The 25,565-nt window shown below is 45.8% G+C and overlaps 1 protein-coding gene across 3 annotated transcripts in view; it reads left to right on the plus strand.

The window, feature by feature from the left end:
- The window catches only part of PLD1 (phospholipase D1), a 133,612-nt gene that overhangs the window by 87,227 nt on the left and 20,820 nt on the right, over nt 1–25,565 (plus strand). For all 3 annotated transcript variants that reach the window (XR_014547956.1, XM_083613155.1, XM_083613154.1), the window contains exons 12-20: nt 2,566–2,647; nt 7,897–8,007; nt 8,861–9,067; nt 10,529–10,748; nt 11,838–11,966; nt 14,284–14,402; nt 15,257–15,370; nt 18,376–18,486; nt 20,295–20,383. Coding sequence is in view for 2 of the 3 variants with exons in the window: in XM_083613155.1 (XP_083469281.1) it covers nt 2,566–2,647; nt 7,897–8,007; nt 8,861–9,067; nt 10,529–10,748; nt 11,838–11,966; nt 14,284–14,402; nt 15,257–15,370; nt 18,376–18,486; nt 20,295–20,383 (1,182 nt within the window). In the remaining variant the exon portion in view is untranslated. The remainder of the gene's footprint in view (nt 1–2,565; nt 2,648–7,896; nt 8,008–8,860; nt 9,068–10,528; nt 10,749–11,837; nt 11,967–14,283; nt 14,403–15,256; nt 15,371–18,375; nt 18,487–20,294; nt 20,384–25,565) is intronic.

Genomic DNA, 25,565 nt, shown 5'->3' on the forward strand with positions numbered 1-25,565 from the left:
ACACTTGGCCGGGAAACCAAAGTGGAACCAGCCAAAAATGAAAATGAGAGAGAGAGAAAAGTAACTTTTCAACCAGTGCTTAGTTTTCCATGTTTGCGTTTTCACCTTCTTGTGAAAAATCGAGGTTTATAAGCTGCCTTCTCTTAGCACTTAGCAACCAAATTGAAAGATGTGAGGCACAAAGACTGGTGCTCAAATTACAGGGGAGCGGATACTTGCCCGTTTATCTTTTCTACCAGTTCTCTAAGCTACTGTTTCCAGAATCTTCCAGCTCCCCACTTCCCCCTTATCATTCAAGCACTGGTGCAGACTGGATTTTCCATTTGACAGGAATGGAAATATCATTATCCACCCAGAGTAAGGGCTAAGATAGACATGACAGTGACAGCCACTATTATTATTATTCACACACATTTGTTCTGTTCCCATATAAAGGGCAATATTTACATCTAAATATCCAACATAGAAGTGAGGCAAGCGGAACTAGGACTGAGTGAAAACGTCACCCACCCACACCCAAAAAATTTGACGGCTCATTTACAGTTGGCAAAATTGGAGAGGGAGGGAGGGTGTGGATTATTTGCAAGTTTCTGTAGTGCTTGCCTGGTAACATTTGTGGCAGTGATAGGGCAGAAGGTAAGGAGACCTAACAGTAGGTTGACCGGCAGGATCATCCCTTGACTGGTCATTAGTAAGGCGACATTTGTACCATACATTTAAGGCACTCTGATGTCACGGCTTCCCCTCAAGAATTCTGGGAGCTGTAGTTTGTTAAAGGTGCTGAGAGTTTTTAGAAGAGACCACTTTCCTTTGCAGATCTCCAGTTCCCATAGTTCCCCGAGAAGAGAGGTGGATTGTTAAACCACTCTGTGAGGGAAATAGGTAGGGCTGCCATATTTCAAAAAGTAAAAACCAGGACATAGCAAGAGTTGTTGAGCTTTTATTATTGCCTAAGATCCAGGACAAAGCACCGCCTTTTGGAAATTCTGAGGTTGGTGGGGCAAGAGGGCACTGATTTCCATTCTCATCCATGTTTCCCATATTTAGCTCTGTTTCCATTCTTCATTCATTTGACTTCTGACAAAAAAACTGTTATTCCTCTTGCTGTCAGCTGTTTGGCAGAACTTTACATGGTTAATTATGTAATTAATTACACAGTTAATTATGTAATTATTCTGTTACTCCATACCATTCATTTCGATGGGAAGGAAACATCATCAGTTCCATACTGTTTGGAGACTGAAAATTGTAACAGCAAACGGCGATCATATCTATCGAACTGATTTGCATTTCGGATGTGGGATGGAAAAGTGAACATTGGCAATTTAAGCTTCTGTTTCCATCAGAATTCTCCAATGCTCCATTCAGCTTAATGAACCAGCCTCTAGTGATTTTCAGCTGGGCACTTTTCCATTTTGAACATGTATTTAAAAAAACAACAAAAAACCACCAATACCATCAATTTAGCCCCCACTGCAAACCACCACCACCACCCTTGCATAATATAGCCTTGATATGAGAGGCAATTTTGTGTGTGGAAAATGCTAGGACCTAAAAAATGGCTACCCAAAATCTACCCCAAAATCTGCTTTCATCATCTGAAACCGCCCTATTTCGTCCCAACCCCTGATTTCATGCCCCAAATTTGTGACCGAAAAGCTCCAACACTTCAGGAACTTATCTCATCTTTATGGCTCACTTTCAGCAATGGATTCAGGCTGGAAAAAAGATTCATTGGAAAGGTGGAGCATGGGGCAGTAGATTCAATTCACCTAGCACCACCTGTGTGTACCTTTTGATTTTGGAGGGGGAAAAGCACACCTCCCATTCCTTTACAAATGATAAATATGGCAGCCCTCAACATATTGAATTTGCCCTAAGTGCTGCCACCCTATGCTCACGTACAGGGCAGTACGTCTTGCGGCACCCACTGGAAAGTAAACACCATTACGTTTTGCGCTGCATGAATGGATTCGGGTCTAATTTACAAAACAGCTGCAGTAATTTCAGAATAATTCATGTTGGCTAAGATAGCATGGTGTCCTGCATGTGCTCTGGATTTAACAGGAGCTTCTGCTGCTGCTCCTCCTCAGAACTTGAGTGACAAATTCCCCCGTGAGCTCACTCCACAAACAATAGATTTGTTGACTCAATCACAGATGTCGGCCGTCACATATACTGCAGCATTGTTGAAAACAATGGATAAAAAGAACATTCAGAAAATAAATCATTCCAAGGGGCTTTTTATTTATTAATGCATCAGGGCGGATACGCTGTTTTTACAGATGTAGGTAGGAGTGGCCTTTGGTGCCTGAGATTTGTGTTTTCAGAACCTACCCTAGTCTTCTGAAGGTAACATGCTAAACTGTTTTTAATTCTGAGTTTTTAATTGTTGTACCCTGCCCTGGGACTTGCTTTTGAAGGGCAGATAATAGATCTGCTACTAGTACTACGGCTAATAAAAACAATTTCCAATAGATATGCTTATATTTGAAAATATATTTGAAGTGAGTGCAACCAACTTTTCTTTCTTTCTTTCTTTCTTTCTTTCTTTCTTTCTTTCAGGCTGAGCCCAGAGATATTCATGAAACGGCCAGTGGTGGAAGGCAACCGCTGGAGATTAGACTGCATTTTGAGGCGGAAAGCTGTAAGTTTGCTGTGCTCTCCGAGTCTTTACACAGCTCTGAAAGCTAAGCCCAGAGGCACTGAGTTCCGCCTGACTTGGGGTGGGAGCTCGTCGTGTGTGTGTGACATCACACATGTGACACACGCTTGTGACATCACGTATGTCGGGAGGAGACCGCTAGGCCTGGCAAGGCCCAACACCACTATTAAGCCTCCCCCACATACTTTAGGGGGCTGAGGTGTCCTCATCCCCATAGAGTTAGCGCCTATGGCTAGGCCAGTGTTATCCCCATATTGCAGATGGGAAACTGAGGCTGAAAGAGGGTGGTTCACTTGTAAACACTTGATGAAACTGAAGTGTTATAGTAATTCTAAGGTCTCAAATATAGAATGAATGTTGACAATTGCACAAGGCAAACACACATACATAAGTAAGTAAGTAAGTATGTAAGCCATAAAATAGTAGAGGAGAGCAATCCAAAAGCCATCTTGGCTCTCTTAAAGGCTCTAAATATTTCCTCTGCTTCCTTAATCCCCCTTGGCTGAGAACATGTAGGCAGAAAGCAATCAGGGGAAGTTCCTGAAGGGATTCCTCTCTTATATCTATGAACTTCCTGTGTGTTAATTGTCATTGTTTGCCCAGATGCTCTGCATTGAGGGATGTCTGACCAGTGGCGTAGCGTGGGTTGTCAGCACCCGGGGCAAGGCAAGTAATTTGCGCCCCCTAACCCGTGGATTTGCACCCCCTAACCCGTGGATTTGTGCCCCCTAACCCGTGGATTTGCACCCCCTAACCCTAACGCCCAGATGTTGCGCCCGGTGCGGCCGGCCCCCCTGCACCCCCCACGCTACGCCACTGTGTCTGACCGGCATCCTGATGGTCTTACCAAACCCTGTTCCCCCTCCGAAACAGCCATACCTTGAGGTCGGGAGAAGGAGTAACAAGAGGTAGCAATTAGGAGTCTTCCTTGGATGCAGGGTTCCAGAACCTTTGTAGAGTTTATAGGTGTTTAATATGAACTCTTAGGAAGCCCAGCTGATTTTTGTTGTAAACTGAAGCAGGCTTGCCCGTCATTAATCCTGTGTTCCTGCCTGGTCTTGGCTGTACACTTCTCTGCGTACTCACTTTGGCCAACTGCGAATGATATAAACGTTGATAACGGTAGATAGCATAAATTGGCTTTTTGAGAAGTTGCCATCGCAATGCAGCCTGATTTATAATACGTGCCTGCTTTCAGAATGGATTCTCATTACACGGATAATGGTTGGCATCAATCTCCTCCAAGGGAGATAGAGATCTAATTAGGAGAGAATTTCGCTTGGCTGTCTCCATACTCCATACTCTATTCTTATGTGGGCCGGAGCGTGATATTGAGCTTGAGGTGAAAGATTATTTTAATGGGATCTTTCTGTCATCATCATAAAAGGGCTCGGTCAGGAGAACCTTAAGTGCCTTCTCAAGCTTTTACGGGTCAGAAAGGATTACTCCCTTCGTGGCAAATGGGCTCCTTCCCTGAATATTGCCTTGCACTCTGGGACTGAGATAGAAATCAAACAATCCATAACATTCAGACTCACGAAAGAGTAGCGAGTAGATGCAGAGAGAACGCAAGATTCTTTATCACACTAGAGGGGAGAAGAGTTTTCTTGGACATGGCAGGCGGGGGCGAGTTTGTTCTGATTTCAGAACTTGGGATTTCTAGGCCAGTCCTGTGATTAGTATTTTTTAGGGTAGGTGTGAGGAACCTTTGACTCTCCAGATGTTGTTAAACCTCAATTCCCATCACCTCTGATCATTAGCCAGGCTTTCTGGAACTGATGGAAGTTGTAGTTTATCAACAACTAGAGAACCAAAGGTTCCTCACTCTTGCTTTGGGGGCTAACGAGATTTTAAACACTGAGCAGTATTGTTAGAGTGAGGTTTTGGTTATTAAAGTATTCTTTATTTAGCTATATAATTATTTATAGCCAGTCTAAAGTGGCTATAAAACACAGTGCAAGAAAAACTTACAATAGCAGCACCGTTAACAAACATTTAAAAGCATAGACCAGCATAGACCAGCTAAAATGAATGTCCTTTGCAATATAGACCTGTAATATAGACTCTACGTGGGGCTACCTTTGAAGGTGACTTGGAAACTGCAATTAATCCGGAATGTGGCAGCTAGACTGGTGACTGGGAGTGACCGCTGAGACCATATAACAGCAGTCCTGAAATATCTTCATTGGCTCCCGTTTCCAAGCACAATTCAAAGTGTTGGTGCTGAGCCCTAAACGGCCTCGGTCCAGGATACCTGAAGGAGCGTCTCCATCCCCATCGTTCTCCTTGGACACTGAGGTCCAGCGCTGAGGGCCTTCTGGCGGTTCCCTCACTGCGAGAAGTGAGGTTACAGGGAACCAGGCAGAGGGCCTTCTCGGTAGTGGCACCTGCCCTGTGGAACACCCTCTCATCAGATGTCAAGGCAATAAACAACTACCGTATTTTTCGCCCTATAGGACGCACCGGCCCATAGGACACACCTAGTTTTTTGGGGGGGAAATCAAGGGAAAAAATTTTATTTCCCCCCCAGGTTTGCGCAGCCATCCCCAAGCTAGAAGAGGGAGACGGAGCGCTCTGTCTCCCTCTTCTGCCTTCAGGGACAGCCTCTCTAATATTGCAATAGAATATCTTTTCCGACTTTTCCAAAGTCCCCCTTCAACAAAATAGGCAACAGTTTCAAGTCCAAAGAAGCCCTTTAACAAGTATCTCCTTTGCAGAGCTAGCTGTCAAAAAGTTACATTGTCCATAAATAGTGCGTCTCTCAGTATAACAGTTCTAACGATCCTGGCAATCCGTTCCCAGGGATTAAGTGGTGGTCTTTATTCCCTTTTCTCTCCTTCTTGTCTTTTTTTTTTTGCAGGCAAATAAATTACTTTCCTCTCTTCCCTCCCCTCTCCTGCAATTCGGGGAGGGAATTCTTTTGCTTTGACGTTCGGATTTAAAACTTTAAGCGCAACTCTCCAGGTCTTCGCTTAGACAGTCTTTGCTTTGATCTGTATACAGAAAGCGGAAGGCGGACTTCCTGTTTACACCTTCCCGCTTCAGTGCCAAATTAGTCCCTTTTTTCCCTTTAATCCCAATCTTTAAAACTTCACCTACTCACGGGTAGTTGTTTGGTAATCGAATTGTCACAGGAAAAAGGTCAGCGCTCTCCGGCAACAGCTGCATGGCTTCACTCCACGGAAAGAGCAATTGACTCTCAGCACCACGCCAATCTCCCCGTTATGCTCCGGACCCCCTCGCAGGGATCCTTCACGATTTGGGGGGGCGCTGAAGGTGCCTGCCGAGTCCCACGGTCACAGGCTTCACCCGCCTGTGATTTTCGAAAGGGTCCCGCTTCGCCGTAGCGGCAAGACCCGATTTCCGCGGAGCTTCTCCCTCCAGACTAGAGGGAATCCGCCATTGCCGATGGCGCTGCCTCCAGAAGTCCAGGGACAGCCTCTCTAGCCTCCGTGGGGCAGCGGCTTGCCCTGCTGTCCCCCGAGCTTGTGGGGCTGGCGATGAGGAGAAGCAAGCTTGCTTCTCCCCCCCGCCAGCCTCCAGACCAGGTCCGGGAATAGCAGGGTGGCGGCGCTCCGCCTCCCCGCTATTCCCCGAGCTTGTGGGGCTGGCGATGGGGAGAAGCAAGCTTGCTTCTCCCCACCGCCAGCCTCCAAACCAGGTAGGGGAACAGTGGGAAGGCATGCTGCGCCTCCCCGCTGTCCCCCGAGCTTGTGGGCTGCAGGCTGCTGCCCACAAGCCTTGCGAACCCGCGGGAACTCCCGCCAGGCCCGTAAGGCTTGGGGACACCTACACGATGCACGGGGCGCCCTCCGGAAGGCGCCCCATGCTTTGGGCTGCAGGCTGCTGCCCGCAAGACTTCCGAGCCCACGGGACCTCCCGCCGGGCTTGCAAGGCTTGCGGATAGCTTCCTGAAGCCTGGAGAGTGAGAGGGGTCGGTGCGCACCTCGCTCTCCAGGCTTCAGCGAAAGCCTGCATTCGCCCCATAGGACGCACACACATTTCCCCTTCATTTTTGGAGGGGAAAAAGTGTGTCCTATAGGGCGAAAAATACGGTACTTTACTTTTAAAAGACAACTGAAGGCAGCCCTGTTTAGGGGAGTTTTTAATGTCTGATGCTGTATTGTTTTTAATATTCAGTTGGAAGCTGCCCAGAGTGGCTGGGGAAACCCAGCCAGATGGGCAGGGTATAAATAATAAATTAGTATTAGTATTAGTATTAGTATTAGTATTAGTATTAGTATTATCTTGTAGAGAGAGATCCAGTTTGCATGCAGCTCTAAGCCAAACCATGGCTTAGCTCAAACAAGCAAATGTGCAGGTTTCTGGTGCAAAGATTGTGGCCATGGTGTTCCTCCTCTGTTCCTGCTTTCTCTTGGGCTAAGCCATGGTTTGACTCCCCATTACCTCCAGACCTAGGCCGGTAGTTTGTCTCTCCCAGGAGAACCATGAGCTGCAACCAAGTTTCTTGATTTACTGATCGTGGTTTCTCTGGAGGTGGCAACGATGTGGCTGCAGTCTTCACTCTGCCAACCTGAATGTTTGCTTGTCCATGGTTAAAATCAGGTGGAAGGATCAAGAAGCAACCTGTAAGTCAATATCAGGAGACAGGACCAAGGAATAAGCCAAAAGTCAGGACCAAAGAACAACTAAGGATATAGGAACACTCCAGAGCTCAGGAAGACCTTGTTGTTGAAGTGAAGCTCAACCGGAACAGAAAGTCCTTTTATACTCCTGCCAGTGCTACAAGATCCAATGGCTAGTCTGGATGGACAGAGTCAGTCCAGGGCCTCAGAATAGTTCACTGAGAAGCTGCTAGATACAGCTCAGTAGCTTGCCACAGCAGCTCATGAGAGAAGAGTCCACATAAACTTCCCTGGGAAGCAAATTCCACAGCAGCTTGCCACTACCAAAAAGACCCTGCTTCTAGTTAATCACCATAAGGTGGGTCTGGAGAATGATGGCTTAAGTATATGGGCAGATTTATCTAGGGAAATGCCATTCATGACTAGCAGAAGCAAAATAAGGAAAAGATATACAATTATTATTTTTTTTTGTACCTTGTTTGCTGTACACAGGCAACAGACTTCTGTTTTCCTCCACAGTGGGAGACCTGGAATTTGGTCTTGCAAACGAAAGAGAGTGTGTTATAAAATGACCACAAACCATCTTGTTTCTGACTGGTGGTCAGATCTGCATAGAGTCGTAACTCCTGTTTTGTTTCTTGACAGCAACAAGGGGTGAAAATCTTTGTGATGCTCTATAAAGAGGTGGAGCTTGCTCTTGGCATCAACAGTGAGTACAGCAAGCGTACCTTAATGCACCTGCACTCCAACATCAAGGTATTCATGCCCTTTATGATGTGCATGCTTATTAATTCCTTTTATAAAATTCATATTAAAAAAAGAAATACCGTATTTTCCTGTGTATAAGACGATATTTTTTTCCTTAGAAATAATAGGCAAAATTATTTCGGCTCGTCTTATACACGGATAGCAGAGGGGGAATGGGCGATTAATGGCAGTAGCCAGCAGGAAATTGGGAGCGGCGTTTGGGTGTGTTATTGGTTGCTGCGGCAAGGCCTGCTGACGATTGGCTGTGGCAATTGGGCCATCTGTTTATGGTAGCGGCGAGGCATGCGTGCAATTGGCTGTGGTTGCGGCGAGGTGGCAAGTGGGCTTTTGGCAGCGAGCGTGCAGCCGATTGGTGGCCACGACGATGCGTGCGATTTGCAGTGGTGGGCATGCTGTAGAGCGATTAACGGCTATTTGGACTATTTTCTTGCGGTCCAAAAAAAGAGGGGGTCGTCTTATACATAGGGGCGTGTTATGCACGAAAAAATACGTTACTATACCATCCTGAGCTTGTAACTTCAGGATCAACTTAGGAAGAAACAGCCCCTTTGGAGAGGATGCCATGGTTTTTTAATATATATAATAGGTGTGACATTTTCAAAGCAGTTTCCCCTCAATTAGGTAATGGAGTATGCTGGAGAGGACAGAGGTGACTGTCTGGTACACCGAACAGAACCTCCCACACTGTAACATTATGTTGCTTTTCTCACTTGTAAATTGTAACCGTGAAATGTAAAGTCTTCTCAGGGATTTAGAAATTGTCTTTGAAAACCATTGGCAGCTTTTCTTGCAACATAACCTGAGCTTAAAGTTGGGTTTCTCCCCTCTCTTTTCCATGCAGGTAATGAGGCACCCAGATCACGTGTCTTCAACCGTTTATTTGTGGGCTCATCATGAGAAACTGGTGGTGATTGACCAGTCCATAGCCTTTGTCGGAGGCATCGACTTGGCTTATGGCAGGTGGGATGACAATGAGCACCGACTGACCGACGTTGGCAGCGCCAAACGAATGACAGCGACCAAGTCTGCATCTGTGGTTAACCTCTCAGTGAGTCCAGATCCCACAATCATAGCTGTTGGTCTGGGAGATGCATAGATCTCCAGAGCTGTATCTGAGATTGCTTCCATGTTCATACTTGGGGTAGATGAATCTGTCGGTTTTGGTTCTCTCCATTTCTCATTTTTTAAATCTTAAATTCAGCTCTTCACATTTCTGCAGCAATCTGCAATTTGATTTAAAAAAAAAAATCCTTAGCATTTTAGTGCAAATTTCTCCTAATGAACACATTTTTGTATCCAGCTATGAAAAATATACGCGGGTGGCGCTGTGGTCTAAACCACAGAGCCTAGGACTTGCCGATCAAAAGGACGGTGGTTCAAATCCCCGCGATGGGGTGAGCTCCTGTTCTTCAGTCCCAGCTCCTGCCCACCTAGCAGTTTGCAAGCATATCAAAGTGCAAGTAGATAAATAGGTACTGCTCCGGCGGGAAGGTAAACGGCATTTCCGTGCACTGCTCTGGTTTCGCCAGAAGCGGCTTAGTCATGCTGGCCACATGACCTGGAAGCTGTACGCCGGCTCCCTCGGCCAATAAAGCGAGATGAGCGCCGCAACCCCAGAGTCATCCGCGACTGGACCTAACAGTCAGGGGTCCCTTTACCTTTACCTATGAAAAATATACACATTTTTTGCTGTATGTGCATTTGCATCCCTGGTCCCGGCCCTCATTTAGGCTGACCCACAGTTGGGGGGGGCTAGGAGCATCTCCTTCTTCCCTTTTCCAGTTGAGATTCCTGCCTTGCAGGGGGTTTGACTAGTGACCCTCGGGGTCCTATCCAACTCTACAATTCTATGGGTCTATGATTGACTTCATGGGAGAGAATTTGACTTTGCAATTGCTTGGAGAATGTGGTTGATAGAGCCGTTCGTGGATGCATGCAACCAGCCCATCAACCTTTCCAATAGCCTCTCGCGTGCAAGTATATGAACCCTTCTAGCTTTCTTTTTTTTTTTTTTAAATACATATCTATTAAAGTTTTAGAAAACAAAGAATTCATCATTTCAAAATGTATCATTTCCATACATAAAGCTCAAGAAAAACAACAATATGTGACAGAAAAAAGAAAAAAATGAAAGAAGAAAAATAAAAAAACCAGAAAAAAGAAAAACACTCTTTCTTAAATTTGTAAAGTTCCATGCCCCTCTGTCTTGACCTCCTCACATCCCCCTTTTTTGTGTTCCACTTTACTCCAATCAGATTCAGCAATTTCAAAACCTTGTTTCAACCATACTTAATGTTATATTCTAATTATTATGTCCCCATTTTCCATTTTTTTAGTCCATACCTCATCTTATAAGTGAACCCTTCTAGCTTTCTGCAGGAGTGAGTGTTCAGTCATTTTATTGGCCCATCTGCCTTCAAAACGGCCTTTGAAGACTGTACCATGTTCTCCCCACCACCACCACAACTGTTTAGACGAGCCCTTAACCTGTCTTTTTTCCTGCCTCAAGCCTTCAGCTGAACCCACTGATGAACAGCCAGCCACCGTCCCTCAACCAGAGCTCCCAACAAAGCTGCAGTTGCAGGAGAACAACGACGAATCTCTGGACCCTTTGAGGATGAAAGGAATAGGGAAACCCAAGAGATTTGCCAGGTTCAGCATCTACAAGCAGCTCCACCGGCACGGCCTACACCACGCAGACAGCGTGAGCAGTATAGACAGCGATTCCAGTGAGTAGGTCCTCACTGTTTTGATGGACAGTGGGTATAAGGCAAGAAGGACTTCAGATTTTGGCGTCACATGAATGTTCAGTCAAGAAGGGCTGTGGTGTTTATCTCCTCCTAGATCTCAAAGCAGGGACGCGGGTGGCGCTGTTTGTTAAACCACAGAGCCTAGGGCTTGCCGATCAGAAGGTCAGCGGTTTGAATCCTTGCGACGGGGTGAGCTCCCATTGCTCGGTCCCTGCTCCTGACAACCTAGTAGTTCGAAAGCACATCAAAGTGCAAGTTGATAAATAGGTACCACTCTGGCAGGAAGGTAAACGGCGTTTCCGTGCACTGCTCTGGTTCGCCAGAAGCGGCCTAGTCATGCTGGCCACATGACCCACATGACGCCGGCTCCCTCGGCCAATAAAGCGAGATGAGTGCCACAACCCCAGAGTTGGCCACGACTGGACCTAATGGTGCTGGATCTCAAGGGTATGTGAAGTGCCGACATACGTTATATCGGCATACGTTATATCGGCAATCCTTTCAGCAGTCGTGTGTAAGAGTTATAGCCATAACATAGTTACAGATAGGTAGCCGTGTTGGTCTGCCATAGTCAAAACAAAAAAAAATTTTTTCCTGCCAGTAGCACCTTAAAGACCAACTAAGTTAGTTCTTGGTATGAGCTTTCGTGTGCATGCACACTTCTTCAGATACACAGATACTGTGTATCTGAAGAAGTGTGCATGCACACGAAAGCTCATACCAAGAACTAACTTAGTTGGTCTTTAAGGTGCTACTGGCAGCCATAACACAGATAGAGCAATTGAGGCTTTCAACCCATTTGCTTGCTTCGGGGCTTGTTTGTTTATAAAAGGACTGAAATTGCTAAGGACAGTGCCAAAATTAGAAATGGCAAAAGACTTTCTAGGTGTAAAAGGAAAGAATTAGGAAAGAAAGCAAAGGAGAATAGAAGGGTGAGTTCCTGGCTGCTGTGCAATTTGAACCAAGGACTAGCTTTGGTATCCATGCTGGGTGTTGCCCGTGGGGTAAAGTTGATGTGCAGTTTGTTGAGTTCTCCAATAAATCTGTGTGTTTTCCTGTTTGGGGCAGATAAAGGCTCTATCCGGAGCATGAAAACTGGCGTTGGAGAGCTTCTGGGTGAAACCAGGTTCTGGCATGGGAAGGATTATTGCAACTTTGTCTTTAAAGATTGGATTCAGCTTGATAAACCCTTTGCTGGTAAGCACTATTGCAATTGGGAACCAGTATCATTTCTGCACCCATTTTGTCTTTGGTCAGGGGAAACTCCCCAAACTGGTGCTCCTTGGTGTGTTGGGTTCAGTTCACACAGCACATTGGGGCTGCTGCTGCTGCTTCTTTCTTTGATTATCCCTTGTAGCCGAGTAAGGTTTTCTTCCATGAACATGGTCTTCACAGTGAGTCCAAAATGACTGTGGAGGCCAATTCTGGATCCACACGTCCTTCCACTGTGGGGACATAGGTTTCTGGGTTGATCATGGTGAGGGTTTGCCAAGTGTGCCTTCCTCTTAGCATGTTTCTCCCTTTCATCCTGAGTTTGAGCATCTTCAAAGTCCACAACACCTTTGGTAAAGGCTGTTCTCCAACTGGAGCGCTCGCAGGCCAGTGTTTCCCAATTGTTGGTGTTTATACTACATTTTTAAAAAAGATTTGCCTTGAGAGAGTCTTTCAACCTCTTTTGTTGACCACCAGCATTACGCTTTCCATTTTTAAGTTTGGAATAGAGTAGTTATTGGGGCAGCAACTCCCACACTATTGAGCACAGATCTTTGAAGGTTGTCCACATAGTTTTTAAGAGAGCTGAATGTGGGTTAAGATGCCCTAGCCAGTTTTTCCAGGATCCCAGCATTTATCACAACTTTTCCCAGCCTTCCCCCAGCTCCACACAATTGGACATTTGAAATGTAACATGCATCCTTCCCTACTTGGAGATTTTTAAGCAGAGGTTGCATGGCCATCTGTCATGAAGGATCTAGTTGAGATTGTGGGGGGTTGGACTAGATGGCCCTTGGGGTCCCTTCTATCTCTACAGGCTATGATTCTGTGAGCCATGATTTCATGCTACATGAATGTGTCATGATGAGCCTTAGGGTCATGCCCTCCCCCACCTCCTCTTTTGTGCACCAGCGGATATTGAAAGTTTTTGCCTGTGGTTTTAAACAAACCACAGTTCCTGATGGCGTTCAAATATACGGAACTCTGGTTTGTTTGAATTCTAGTTAGTGAGAACAAATCAGACCAGGTCATGGTTTTAGTGCTGGCCCCAGACGTTTTGCCTAAATAGTGTCCCACCCCATGGCTAGGCTCAGCGCTTCAAAAAGTCTTGCTGCATCATTCAGACACCAGTTCCTGCCTTCATCTATTCTCCTGCTCATAGAACAACCTGATGCACTTAACCTGCTGCATTGCAGGGTCAGCCCTACAGGGATGTTATCTTTGTTAATCAACCAGAGCATAAGCAAACCAGATTGAGCATTATTGGAAAGTATGGTTAGCTTTAAACTGGAAGTAGAATCTTGCAATCTCTTTAATGGCTTGAAAGAGGAGGAGGGAAGTGCTTTGACTAATTCATTTCCTGCTGCATCTTAACCAGCACTTGATTTTATGGAACATCTCCATTATGAGCCAGTGAGTCTGTAGTGTAATAATACCTGCTGAATCATACCAGCACCTTCTTTGCCACATTACCCAAGCAAATACCTATGGGAAGCATATCTGGGGCCCCTTTTAAAGCACTACACATTTAAAGCACAATTATATGGGTTCCCCCAAAGAATTCTGGGAGCTGTAGTTTGTCAAGGACATTGAGAGCTGTTAGGAGACCCCTATCCTCCTCACAGAGCTACAAGTCTCAGGACTCAGCTGCAGATAAAACATTTAAAGTGTGTTGTAAAGTGCATTATACAAACATGGCACTAGATGGCGATTGTGAGCTATGGCAAATTCAATATATTTTTCAAAACTTTTTTTAATAATAAAGAAAGCATTTTCACAACTTTTTTTTTATACATGTGTGGATTCTACCTCGGAGTGGTTTAACTATCAGTCCCTGTTCCCAGAAATCTCTGGAGAGGGTATCTTCATGAAGGGAATTGTGGCCTCATTACAACACTCAGTACCCATAGCTAACTACAGTTCCCAGAATTCCTTGGGGTAGGCTATGCCCATTTAAAGTGGTATGATACAGTGGTACCTCAGGTTACATACGCTTCAGGTTACATACGCTTCAGGTTACAGACTCCACTAACCAAGAAATAGTACCTCGGGTTAAGAACTTTGCTTCAGGATGAGAACAGAAATCGTGCTCCGGTGGCGCGGCAGCAGCGGGAGGCCCCATTAGCTAAAGTGGTGCTTCAGGTTAAGAACAGTTTCAGGTTAAGAATGGACCTCCGGAATGAATTAAGTACTTAACCTGAGGTACCACTGTACTGCTTTAAATGCATAGTGCAAATTGGACCAAAATTCCAGGTGATACTTCTCAGGTAGATCATGTACGCTTCCTTTTCCGCCTACATAGACTTCATTGATCGCTACACCATGCCAAGGATGCCATGGCACGACATTGCCTCGGTGGTGCACGGGAAAGCTGCCCGGGATGTGGCTCGGCATTTCATTCAGCGCTGGAACTTCACAAAGGTGAGTTTGCGTTGATGGAAGACCTGAGCCTGCATAACTATCTCATTGTAGTTTCTTAGTTTATACGCTGAGTTCTATGCAGAGCCACATTCTGAGGCTTGACCTACAAAGGCAGCAGAATGAGGAGGGGACAAAACATGAGAGTTCTAAGGTGTGAGAATGGGATGCGGGTGGTGCTGTGGTGTAAACCACTGAACCCTGGGCTTGCCGATCGGAAGGTCGGTAGTTTGAATCCCCGCGACGGGGTGAGCTCCCGTTGCTCAGTCCCTGCTCTTGCCCACCTAGCAGTTCGAAAGCACGTCAAAGTGCAAGCAGATAAATAGGCACCGCTCCAGCGGGAAGGTAAACGGCGTTTCCGTGCGCTGCTCTGGTTCACCAGAAGCGGCTTAATCATGCTGGCCACATGACCTGGAAAAACTGTCTGCGGACAAACGTCGGCTCCCTCGGCCTGTAAAGAGAGATGAGCACTGCAACCCCAGAGTCGTTCGCAACTGGACTTAACTGTCAGGGGTCCTTTACCTTTACCTTTAAGGTGTGAGAATAGACTGCACCACTTCAGTAGACAGGGAAGGTGGGCAAGAAACTTTCTCTCTGATGTTTAGGTGGGGTGGGGTTGGTCACAGAGATATGGGCTTGCATACGGAAGCATTCACAAATTCTATGAGGTTTTTAATGGTTGATGTTTTCTTCTGCTTTTAGTATTTTGTTGGGAGCTGTCCAGAGTGGGCTGGGGCAACCCTGTCAGGTTGGTGGCATATGGGCAATATGTATAGGATAGTAACTTGATGTTAAAACTGAACATATGCAAGCCTGACAGTGTATTTTATGCTTATTTTGTGGTTCTTCCTTCCAAGATCATGAAGCCCAAATACAGATCCCTTTCCTACCCTTTTCTGTTGCCGAAATCTCAGCAAACGGCTGACGAGTTGAAGTACCAGGTCCCCGACGCCGTGTGTGCCAGCGTGCAGGTAAGGCTGCCATTTGTTGTAGGCAATTTACAACTTACACACACACACACACACACAGGCGTAAGGTGAGCTTTTAGACTTCTCATGAGAAGCCTTGTAAAACACTCCTTAAATTGAAACTGCCATAAACTACTAGAACAAATGCCATTTCTTTTTAATAGACTGCACTAGATCTTTGACATCTCAGGAGACACCGTAAAGGAGATGTTTCCTCTCCAGTCCTCCTTTTTAGCACTCACAGTTCTTGATTAAAAGCATAGCCATAGGTAAAGGTAAAGGGACCCCTGACCATTAGGTCCAGTCATGACCGACTCTGGGGTTGTGGCGCTCATCTCGCTTTATTGGCCGAGGGAGCCGGCATACAGCATGTGGCCAGCATGACTAAGCTGCTTCTGACAAATCAGAGCAGCGCATGGAAACACCGTTTACCTTCCCGTCGGAGTGGTACCTATTTATCTACTTGCACTCTGACGTACTTTCGAACTGCTAGGTTGGCAGGAGCTGGGACCGAGCAACGGGAGTTCACCCCATCACGGGGATTCAAACCACCAACCTTCTGATTGGCAAGTCCTAGGTTCTGTGGTTTAACCCACAGAGCCACCCTATAGCTATAGAGAACCTCAACTAATAACAGAGGAATCCTAAGGACGATGACTCAGAAGTGAGTCCCACTCTGTAGTCAACATGTTTAGGACTGCAGCCTAAATTACTAGTCCTTGTGGCAGGACAGAAAGTCTTTGAAAGTATTATTATAGCTGTATTTTGTAACCATAAGGTTCTTTAGTCTCTATTGAGATTTATGGGGTTTCATGGATGATGTTGAATATTTGGGATAAGCTGTACTCGAGTTCTCTGTTACATCTCTTGAATTTCGTTAATGACATGAGGCACTCCTTGGTCCTGACTGTATAGAATTTTTGCACAAATGATCTTCTGAAGAACTGTGTGGACTCAGTCTGCCACTGAGCTCTCTGCTCAGTATTAGAAGCCAGTGTCGGTTGCTGCAATGGGGATGAGATGAACTTGTCAGGTTCTCTTTCCTCAGAATTGTTGGAAAAACACCCCCCAGGAATGGCTGCCAACTTCCCAGGTCTTTGGAGCATCTCTCTGGTGTTCCTCCCTGGCTGTAAATCTCCCTCAGTCCAGAGAGACCGGTGATTGGCGTCCCTTCTCTCATGAAAAGAGCATGCCAGTCTTCTGGCATATCATAGCAGAAGGAAAGACTCAATCGTAGTTCTAAAACTACTTTATTTACAGTCTTATATACAGAGACTCCATCAGTACGTCTGTGCTCTCTAAACACCAGTACAGAACTGCATGCAGAAGTGAAACTAACTTCCAATAGTACTTAGCAGGAAGAGATAACACAGACTTCCTTTCTCACGCTCTCTCAGACACTCACGTGATGTATACAAATCATAGTAACACTCACTGGTACAGCTGGAGCAGCTCGGATTGATAAAAATCCTAACACGTACCAGCTGCAGAAATGGGCAGGCATTGGTTGCCAAGGGCCAGGAGACTCTACAGATCATCATCCGTCAGCCTCTGACTTCATCTGCAGCTCCTTCTGTTCCATCTCCATCTTGGGGAAAGAGAGCTAGGATCTGTCAGGAGCCAGGACAGATGATCCCCAAATGCACACTCTGAACTTATCCCTAGTTATAGTGCACCTGTGTTTAGATCCAAATCGTTGCCTGCTTTGGGAGCCAGTATTGGCTGAATAGCATGGTTTACATATAATCAATTCGTAAACAATAAATAAAATGGCAGCTGCTGAAAGGACCATAGCCCCTGGAGCAGGTAAGCCTCTCCAGGGTGCAAATGAGGAACGAATGAGTTCCCGTTGCTCTGTCCCAGCTCCTGCCAACCTAGCAGTTTGAAAGCACACCAGTGCAAGTAGATAAATAGGTACCACTGTGGTGGGAAGGTAAACTGTCCTGGCTTGATTCTAGTTTGGTTTGCTGCCCCAGATGATTGCCTGATGTTTCAGTCTTAAAGTTTCAATGTTATTAGGGCTTTTAAGATCTTCTGTATACTGTTGATGTTCCCTACAGTTGCCTACAACTAGATTTAAAACTAGCTGCAGGGAACATCAAGAGTATAGAAGATCTTAAAAGCCCCAATAACATTGAAACTTTAAGACTGGAACGCCTGGGGAAAGGAAAAAAATCTCCACCTGGTGCTGAAAAGACCCCAACTTAGGTGTCAGGCCAGCTTCTCTAGGGAGGATGTTCCACAATCAAGGTGCCAACACAGAAAATACCCTGCCCCACATAGGTACCTCACAAACCTCATTTGGCAGGGGCAGCCAGCAAAGGACCTCATGTAATGTTAAGATGTGGGAAGGTGTATACGGGAGGCACAGTCCTTCAATGAACCTGATCCCTAGCTAGTGTGGGCAATACTGAGCTATATACGAACCAATAGTCTGACTCAACATTTGGCAGCTTATTATATGACTCCCCAAAAGCGCTCCCTCTCAGCTTTCGTTTCCTAATTGCGTCGTGGAAGGAATATTGACCTACCTAAGAGGACAGAAGTGTTAGAGATTCTTTTGTACATTTAAATATATTATTAGCCATATTAATGGCTTTTTCTTTTCTTTTTTTAGAAGCAAGCACACAATATATATATATATATATATATATATATATATATATATATATAATCTCAAATGTTTTTCTTAAAGCACAGGTCTGAATTAGCAAAACAGGATGATTCAATGTTTCTCGGTTTTTGCAACGAGGATAGGTGATTGCAACGAGATAAAAACTTGACTGGTACATGGATGATTAAAAGACAAGGAATAGATGGATGATAGATAGATAGATAGATAGATAGATAGATAGATAGATAGATAGAAAGAAGCATTTTAGGCCTTGTTTTATTGCTGGTTTTTAATGTTAATGTTATTTTCATTGTGTGAATCGCATCAAGGCACTTCATATAAAAAGCAGCTATTAAATATAATGCTAAAGAACATCTGATCTTTCCCTGTTTAGGTGCTCCGCTCTGCTACGGACTGGTCGGCTGGGATCAAGTACCATGAGGAATCCATTCATTCTGCTTATGTTAACGTGATAGAAAACAGCAAACACTATGTCTATATAGAGGCAAGTAGTTGCCATCTGTAGGTATAAAGAACACAGCAGGAAATCAGCACCACATTCTAAAAGTATTTTTATTACCTGCATTGTTTCTGCTTATCTGTTCAAAGCTGTTCATGAAAAATCTCCAGTAATAAACATCTTTACCTTTTAGTAAAGTGTGTATTTACATATAGAGTAGTACCTCAGGATGTGAACAGGATCCGTTCTGGAGCCCCGTTCACATCCCGAAGTGCACGTAACCCGTGTCCGCGCTTCTGCGTGTGCGCAGGTCACGCTTCTGCGCATGCGCGTGATGTCATTTTGATGGTCTGCGCATGCGCGCGCGGCGGAACCCGGAAGTAACGCACTCTGTTACTTCCGGGTCGCTGTGGAGCGCAACCCGAAAATGCTTAACCCGAAGCGTATTCATCCCGAGGTATGACTGTAGATGTGAAACACCAAACAGATTGGTCATCTGGGTGAAATCCAGACAAAGTAAAGATATTTTAAGTGTAGCTAGCACCCATTGAAACTGCTGGGCCAGAACAACAGCAGGTGGATTCATAGAACTGTAGAGTTGGAGGGAATGCAAGGGTCATTTGGCTCAATCCCCTGCAATGTAGGAATCTTTTGCCGAATGTGGGGCTCGAACCAACGACCTTGAGATTAAATGTCTCATGCTCCTATCTTGAGTTAGCCCAGAGACAATGAGAGGCAGAGCCAACTGATTCCAGTTTTGTTCCCATCTTTTGCCCCCATTGACCCATACTTCCCATCCCACCCTGTCCCACACCCCTAGTGGTAACTGGTGGCCACTGGGACTCTTAGGGCAGAAGTCAGGTAGCCCAGCAGTAGGTGGCGCTAGATCCAAGGGCAGGCAGAGCCAAGTAGTTCTCGTTTTGTCCCCATCCTCCTCCCTAGTGAGTTCTACAGAGGCAACATTGAGACTAAGAGGGAGGAGGCAGTCAGCCAGGGCCACCCTTGGACTGGTTGTAAGTGAGAAGGTGGACAATGTCCAGGCAGACAGAGGTTGGTGGGGCAGTGCGCCATTTTGTAGAGTCATAGAATTGTAGGGTTGGGACCTGAGGGTCATCTAGGTTAAACCCCTTCAGTGTAGGATTCTCAGCTAAAGCATCCATGCCAGTTGGCCACCCAGCCTCTCTGCTTATTTGAAGATGGCTATCATACCTCCTCCCAGTCTCCATTTTCCCAGGCTAAACATACCCAGTTTGACCCAATGGACCAGCCTCCACCGATTACAATGAATCTGAGTAGAATTTGTATAGGTTTCACCTCCTTTGGGTTGCAGCATGGCTTAGAAACACCCTTCTCTTAGGGAGCCCCTTTTCACCAGCATATTGGTCTGCTGAGAAACCCCCTGTGTGTTGCCAGGGACTGTGGGATCCATCCCAGGCTGCATTCTTTGGTTTCACGGTGGGCTGGCTAGATCTGTTAGACTTTGCCGTTGTCTCACACCCCCTTGCCAGCTGGTTTAGGATGGCAACTCACATCTGCCACCACAGACATGCTTGCTGAGTCTGATAAGAGTCATAGTCCTTATGACTCTGGAGGCATCAGACTGATGGACCTAGAGTGTCTCTGGTGCTCTCCTAAGGTTGCACCGGAAGACTGGTAACTGGGCAAGCACTCTTTCAGAAGAACTTGTCTGCTATTACTGATCTCATCACCAGCGTAGCTATGATAAGTTTCCAAGGAGCCTCAAGGTTCCACGTTTGAAAACTACTGCCTTGGCAGGTACTTCTTACAGCCATTATCAGATTTATGAACAGCGCAGTCATTTCCCGCTTCTGTTTTGCTTTCCCACACCATAGAACCAGTTTTTCATTAGCTGTGCGGACGACAAAGTTGTATCGAACCGGATTGGTGATGCCATCGCTCAACGCATCCTCAAGGCGCACAGGTAATCTTGCTGAAAAACACAGTCTGGGTGGGGATGAAGAATGCAGCAGGGGGGATTTTGTTTCCAAGCCAAATACCTCAGCACAGACTTTAAAAAAGCATTTCTGGAGTTATTTTTCAGGGAAAAGTGGAGAACTCAAAAAACGTTTGCACGGGTTGAACTTATTGTTAAAAGACAAGGTGACTAGGGTGAGATGGGAGCACAAACTGGTTTTCCTCTAGTGATTATAATATATGGAAGCTAACATGAAGATAACTAGTTCTTGGACTTGGCGAACCACGAAATCAGTATTTACCAGTTCATGTAAAATTATTTTATGTAATTAAACTTTTGGACCTGGTGGGACAAATGATCTTGCAAATGATGTCAGGGTCCTGTCTACATTGTCTATAATGACACCATTTTGCTCATTATGTTTTGCTACCACTTCCATCAGTGGTTCTGGCATTCCTTGCAGCTTGGGGCATCTTAGTGTGTATAATGTCTGTCTGAATTTTCAGGGAATGGGTGGAAATCTTTGATCCAGCTGCAAATTAACTGAGTTACAAGTGTATATATACTACAGTGTGTGTTTTTCTGAGTAGACCTTTGCGACAAAGAGATTGTATGTGTTCAGTTCAGGGGCACCTGGGCACTGCAACATCTGGGCACATTATGCAGTATATATCTCTACTACCTTCTTCTTCTTCTTCTTTGGCGATCACTTGTAGCCAAGATTGACTTCCATAAACATGGTTTTAACAATTGAGTCCATAAGTGACTGTGGAGGCCAGTTCTGGATCCACACGTCCTTCCACAGTGGGGACATTGGTTTCCGGGCGGGAGTTTATCACGGTGTGGATTTGCCAAGCGGGCCTTCCTCTTAGCATGTTTCTCCCTTGCGTCCTGAGTTCGAGTGTCTTCACTTGGTAAAGTCTGTTCTCCAACTGGAGCGCTCACAGGCCAGTGTATGACTGGTGTAACAGTGGAAAGGGGCCTCTGAAATAAATTCACCCCTAATAGTTATTTGCACTTGCTTACTTTTGGGGGCCCAGGTTGATGCTGACAGCCTGGTTGTCGTTCCTCCTTGCCTGCTCCTAAATGCCTGAGGGGATACCTTTGAATGTTTGCATTTCTGCTTCTTTAATCATTTAAGCTCAATGGTGAAGGGCGTGGGTGATTTCTCGACATAAAGCAACTGGCTTTTAAGCAGGAAGAATAAAGGCTCTCCACCCACTGGGGGATTCTAATATGATTAATCTGTGGATCGTTGCAGTGTTCCTAGGCCTTGTCTCTGGAAAGTGATCGAGGATGTTTACAGTCTGCCCTGCGTTTCCAAAAGGCAAGCTAGTATATCAAGCCTTGCAATCACGAAGAGCAGGCTGCATTTATCTAAAGCTGGAGAAGTCAATATAAATAAAGCTGAGGGTTTTCTGCGCGTCCACAAGATCGCTGTGAGAGGACGGAATTTAAACAGCGATCTAAAATATAGAGGGTTGAGATGGGAAACAACACCCAGCACAATAAAACTTCATTTAAGAGACACAGACAGAGCCAGGCTGGTCAGAGAAGGAAAAAACGAGTAGGTGTTTTTCTCCCCTGCAGAGGGTAGGGGCGATTTGGATCGGGAGAAGGGAATAAGTGTTTCCTCGTCCAGTTCTGTTGCTTCAGTTGAATGTGGACCATTCCAGCACATGCATTAAACTAATTCTTAAACAAAAAACAGATCACAGATCTCCTGAGCAATCCATCCATAGACAGGGACAGGGCCAGACTCGCTAGAGCCGAGTGTGGTCAGGGCTTGAACCGTCAAGCGTTTCTTAGCTCTTTCACCTTCTCATATGTCTGCTGCTACCTGACTTCCCTTGTAAACTGCCTGTTTCTCATTCCTGCCCTGGCTGAAAGTGTTCCAGACATTTTTGCAAAACCTGGGGATCTTGTTAGCAGAACAAATTATGCAAATGTGCACACACATTAGCATAATTCTAATTGGAAGCCTTGGGTTTCCATGGTGCAGAAAATAGCACTTTTTCTTTTTAACAGCACAGTATATGCTTGCCTTGGTATAATTGTGATTCAGGTGGTGCACTCGTCGTAGCAGAATGCATTCCTGTCAAACCAAACCAGTTCATTCACAGCCTCCAGAGCCGTTTCCTGCAGTTTGCAGGAGCCTGGTCTCAGTCCGAGATATTTGCTTCACATAACCTGAACCCCACAACCAAGCTCCTCAGCTTACAGAGCATGAGCCTGTTATAGTTATTTCCCATAACCCATCTTCCTTGCAGATGAACAAAATGTTCATTATCACAGAGTGTGTAAAATGTGGGATAATGTGTTTCTACATGCTCTGAACAGGGACGCAGGTGGCGCTGTGGTCTAAACCACAGAGCTTGGGCTTGCCGATCAGAAGATTGGCGGTTCGAATCCCTGTGACGGGGTGAGCTCCCGTTGCTCGGTCCCAGCTCCTGCCAACTTAGCAGTTCGAAAGCACGTCAAAGGGCAAGTAGATAAATAGGTACCACTCTGGCGGGAAGGTGAACGGCGTTTCCGTGCACTGCTCCGGTTCGCCAGAAGCAGGTTTGTCATGCTGGCCACATGACCCAGAAGCTGTACGCTGGCTCCCTTGGCCAATAAAGCGAGATGAGCGCCACAACCCCAGAGTCGGTCACGACTAGACCTAATGGTCAGGGGTCCCTTTACCTTTTACATGCTCTGAACAGCTTTGCACCACCACCTATAAGCATCCACTGATGGCCAAACTATACATGAAGTCAAATAACTTTGCATTCCATGCAAATTTATTACCAAATAAATGATACACTCGGGTTAATGCCGCCCGCAACTTCGATCCAAGCAAGGTTGTGCAGTCTGAACAGCCCAGTAGGACTGCTGAGGAAAACCCTTGGAAATTACCACTGGCGCAACCCCATCGTGGCACAGGCCATGCAACTGGGGACCTGCTGGCCACCAGAGGTGTGTGATATCATGCCTGGGCAACCCAAGCTCTGGCTAGGAGCTTGTGCACCACCTCAGGAACCCTTATGGGGATTTCCTCACCTCCCATATTTGAGATACTGCCCGGTGCCAGTTCCGATCCCCACCATGTAATGCACTTTGGCCCCAATCCTGATGTTCAAGAGACCGAGGCACCCCGGGCAGAGCAGAGAAGTTTCTGCCCCCTCTCCTGCCTCTGGCACCTGCCTGCCTGTTTTTCCCCAGCTACCCCAGCTCAGATGTGCTTGGAAAGGGCGCCAAAAGCCAGGAGGCAAGCTGGGAAAAGAGAGCAGCCTCTGGCTGGGGGAAGGAAGGAAGAAGGCACCAACTTGCAAAAAATATTGGGGAGGGGGGCTGGCTCCCCTAAATATTTTTTTGAGAGGTGAAGGGCCCTGGGCCCCATAGAGTTGGCACCTATGGTCCATATGCGTGACCCATATGCAGTGTGCATGTGCTTTTCTCAGTCTTTTCGTCCAGCAGGTAAGAATCAGCATCTGCATAGAGATCTCCCTTGTTGGATCAAGATGAATTAATTCTATCGCTATGAAATCTCTATTGTGTTCACTATGAAATTTTTGAGGGTGGCTTGAATGGGGAATAGGTACTAATATATTAATGTTTCATCTCCTGGGTCTCATGCAAAAGATGAATTAGCTCTTGCATAAATATTTCAACCTTAATGGAGGGGCTTGATGTAGTTTTCCACCCGAGCGTAAGGACCTCTTTGTTCTTTAGGCAGTACACAGCATATATAATTAATTAGCTCCATATCGACATTCGTAGATTTTCTGGTTGTGGTTTTCCCCCTCCCTCTGAGCTGGCCATGCTGCTTTTGAATGATGAAAATGGGAAGCTCATAAGTGATTTATTTTTGTAATTAATTTTGGCAAGTATCAACTAATACTCTTCGCGCCCAAGCTGTTTGCCTTGTCTCATGCAGACACCTTTAATTTAAGGCGAAACCCGTTGGTCAGAATGATAACATTGAGCGAATGTACCTCCTTGATTTTTATTTTTTTACAGAAACAAAAATGCACCACTTCATTATTTTCACGTGCCGTTCATTTTAGGAAGCGGTTGGTTAAAAAGACTATATACCAAGTTTTCCCATCGGTGCCAATTTCAAACACCTATAGTGGTGTTTGGGAGTGGCAAAGTGTAGATAGTTTGAGGATTGCAGTTTTATGACCTGATATTCAATGTGACTTGGGGTGTGTTGAAAGCACTTAACCATAAGAGTACAGGAGCTGCCTTATACCAAGTGAGATGATTGGTCCACTTAGCTCACTCTTGTCTACACTGATTGGCAGCTGCTCTCCAGGGTTTTATGCAGGTGGCCTTTCCCTGTCAGCATCGCCCTTTGAGCCAGTGCCACCGACTGGACTCATCCACTTCAGCCCTGACTGGGCTAGGTGAGCTGGGTAGCACTTCCAGAGACTACCTTCTACACAGGAACAGGTCAAAGTGCTGTGGACTCACAGCTTAGAGTTGTGAGCACCGGATTCACTCCAACAAGGAGACAGTCGTTGCACAGCAGAGTATAGCAGAGCATAAACGACTCGGAGAGCAGCTCTGTAGAATATCTTCTTTATTCTATCTACAACTATAATACACAACTATATACAGAGCTAAATGAGGTCTAAACGAAAAGTGCTGAACTGCACTGACTGTCTGCAGCTGCTCTTAGCAGCAACCTTATCTATACACACGATCTCTCTCTCTAACACTCAGTCTCTCTCTCTCCGACACTTTGATGTGAAGCTGGAGCGGAATAAGTAGAGAGCAGAAAACCACCCCTCCTCTCTGGAGAATCAGCAGAGAACATCAGCAGATTCTTGGATATGGGAGGGGTGAAATCTCCTCATCCCCATCCTTACCTGGAGATACCGATAATTTTACCTGAGACCTTCTTCATGCAAAGCAGAATCTCTACTCCTGAGCTATGCCTAAAGGTTCTTCTGTGCTGAACATCTGTCTGTTTGGATCATTCCTAGTTCTCCTTGCCTGTCCTGCTGATGTCCTTGTGATCCTTGTCGATCACTTTCCTTTGCTTTCTTTGCTGCCGAACTGCAGATGGTAAACTCCCTGGACGGCGGGATGCAGGCTGCCTCTCTTTTGCTTGTGTTATTCTGTAACGCTCCATGCATTTCGATGACATTGTAAAACAATGAATAGCGAGCTGACAATCACCTTACCTATTTGACGGGGC

The sequence above is a fragment of the Podarcis filfolensis genome (assembly GCF_964270895.1).
Source record: "Podarcis filfolensis genome assembly, chromosome: 5".
NCBI lineage: Eukaryota > Metazoa > Chordata > Lepidosauria > Squamata > Lacertidae > Podarcis > Podarcis filfolensis.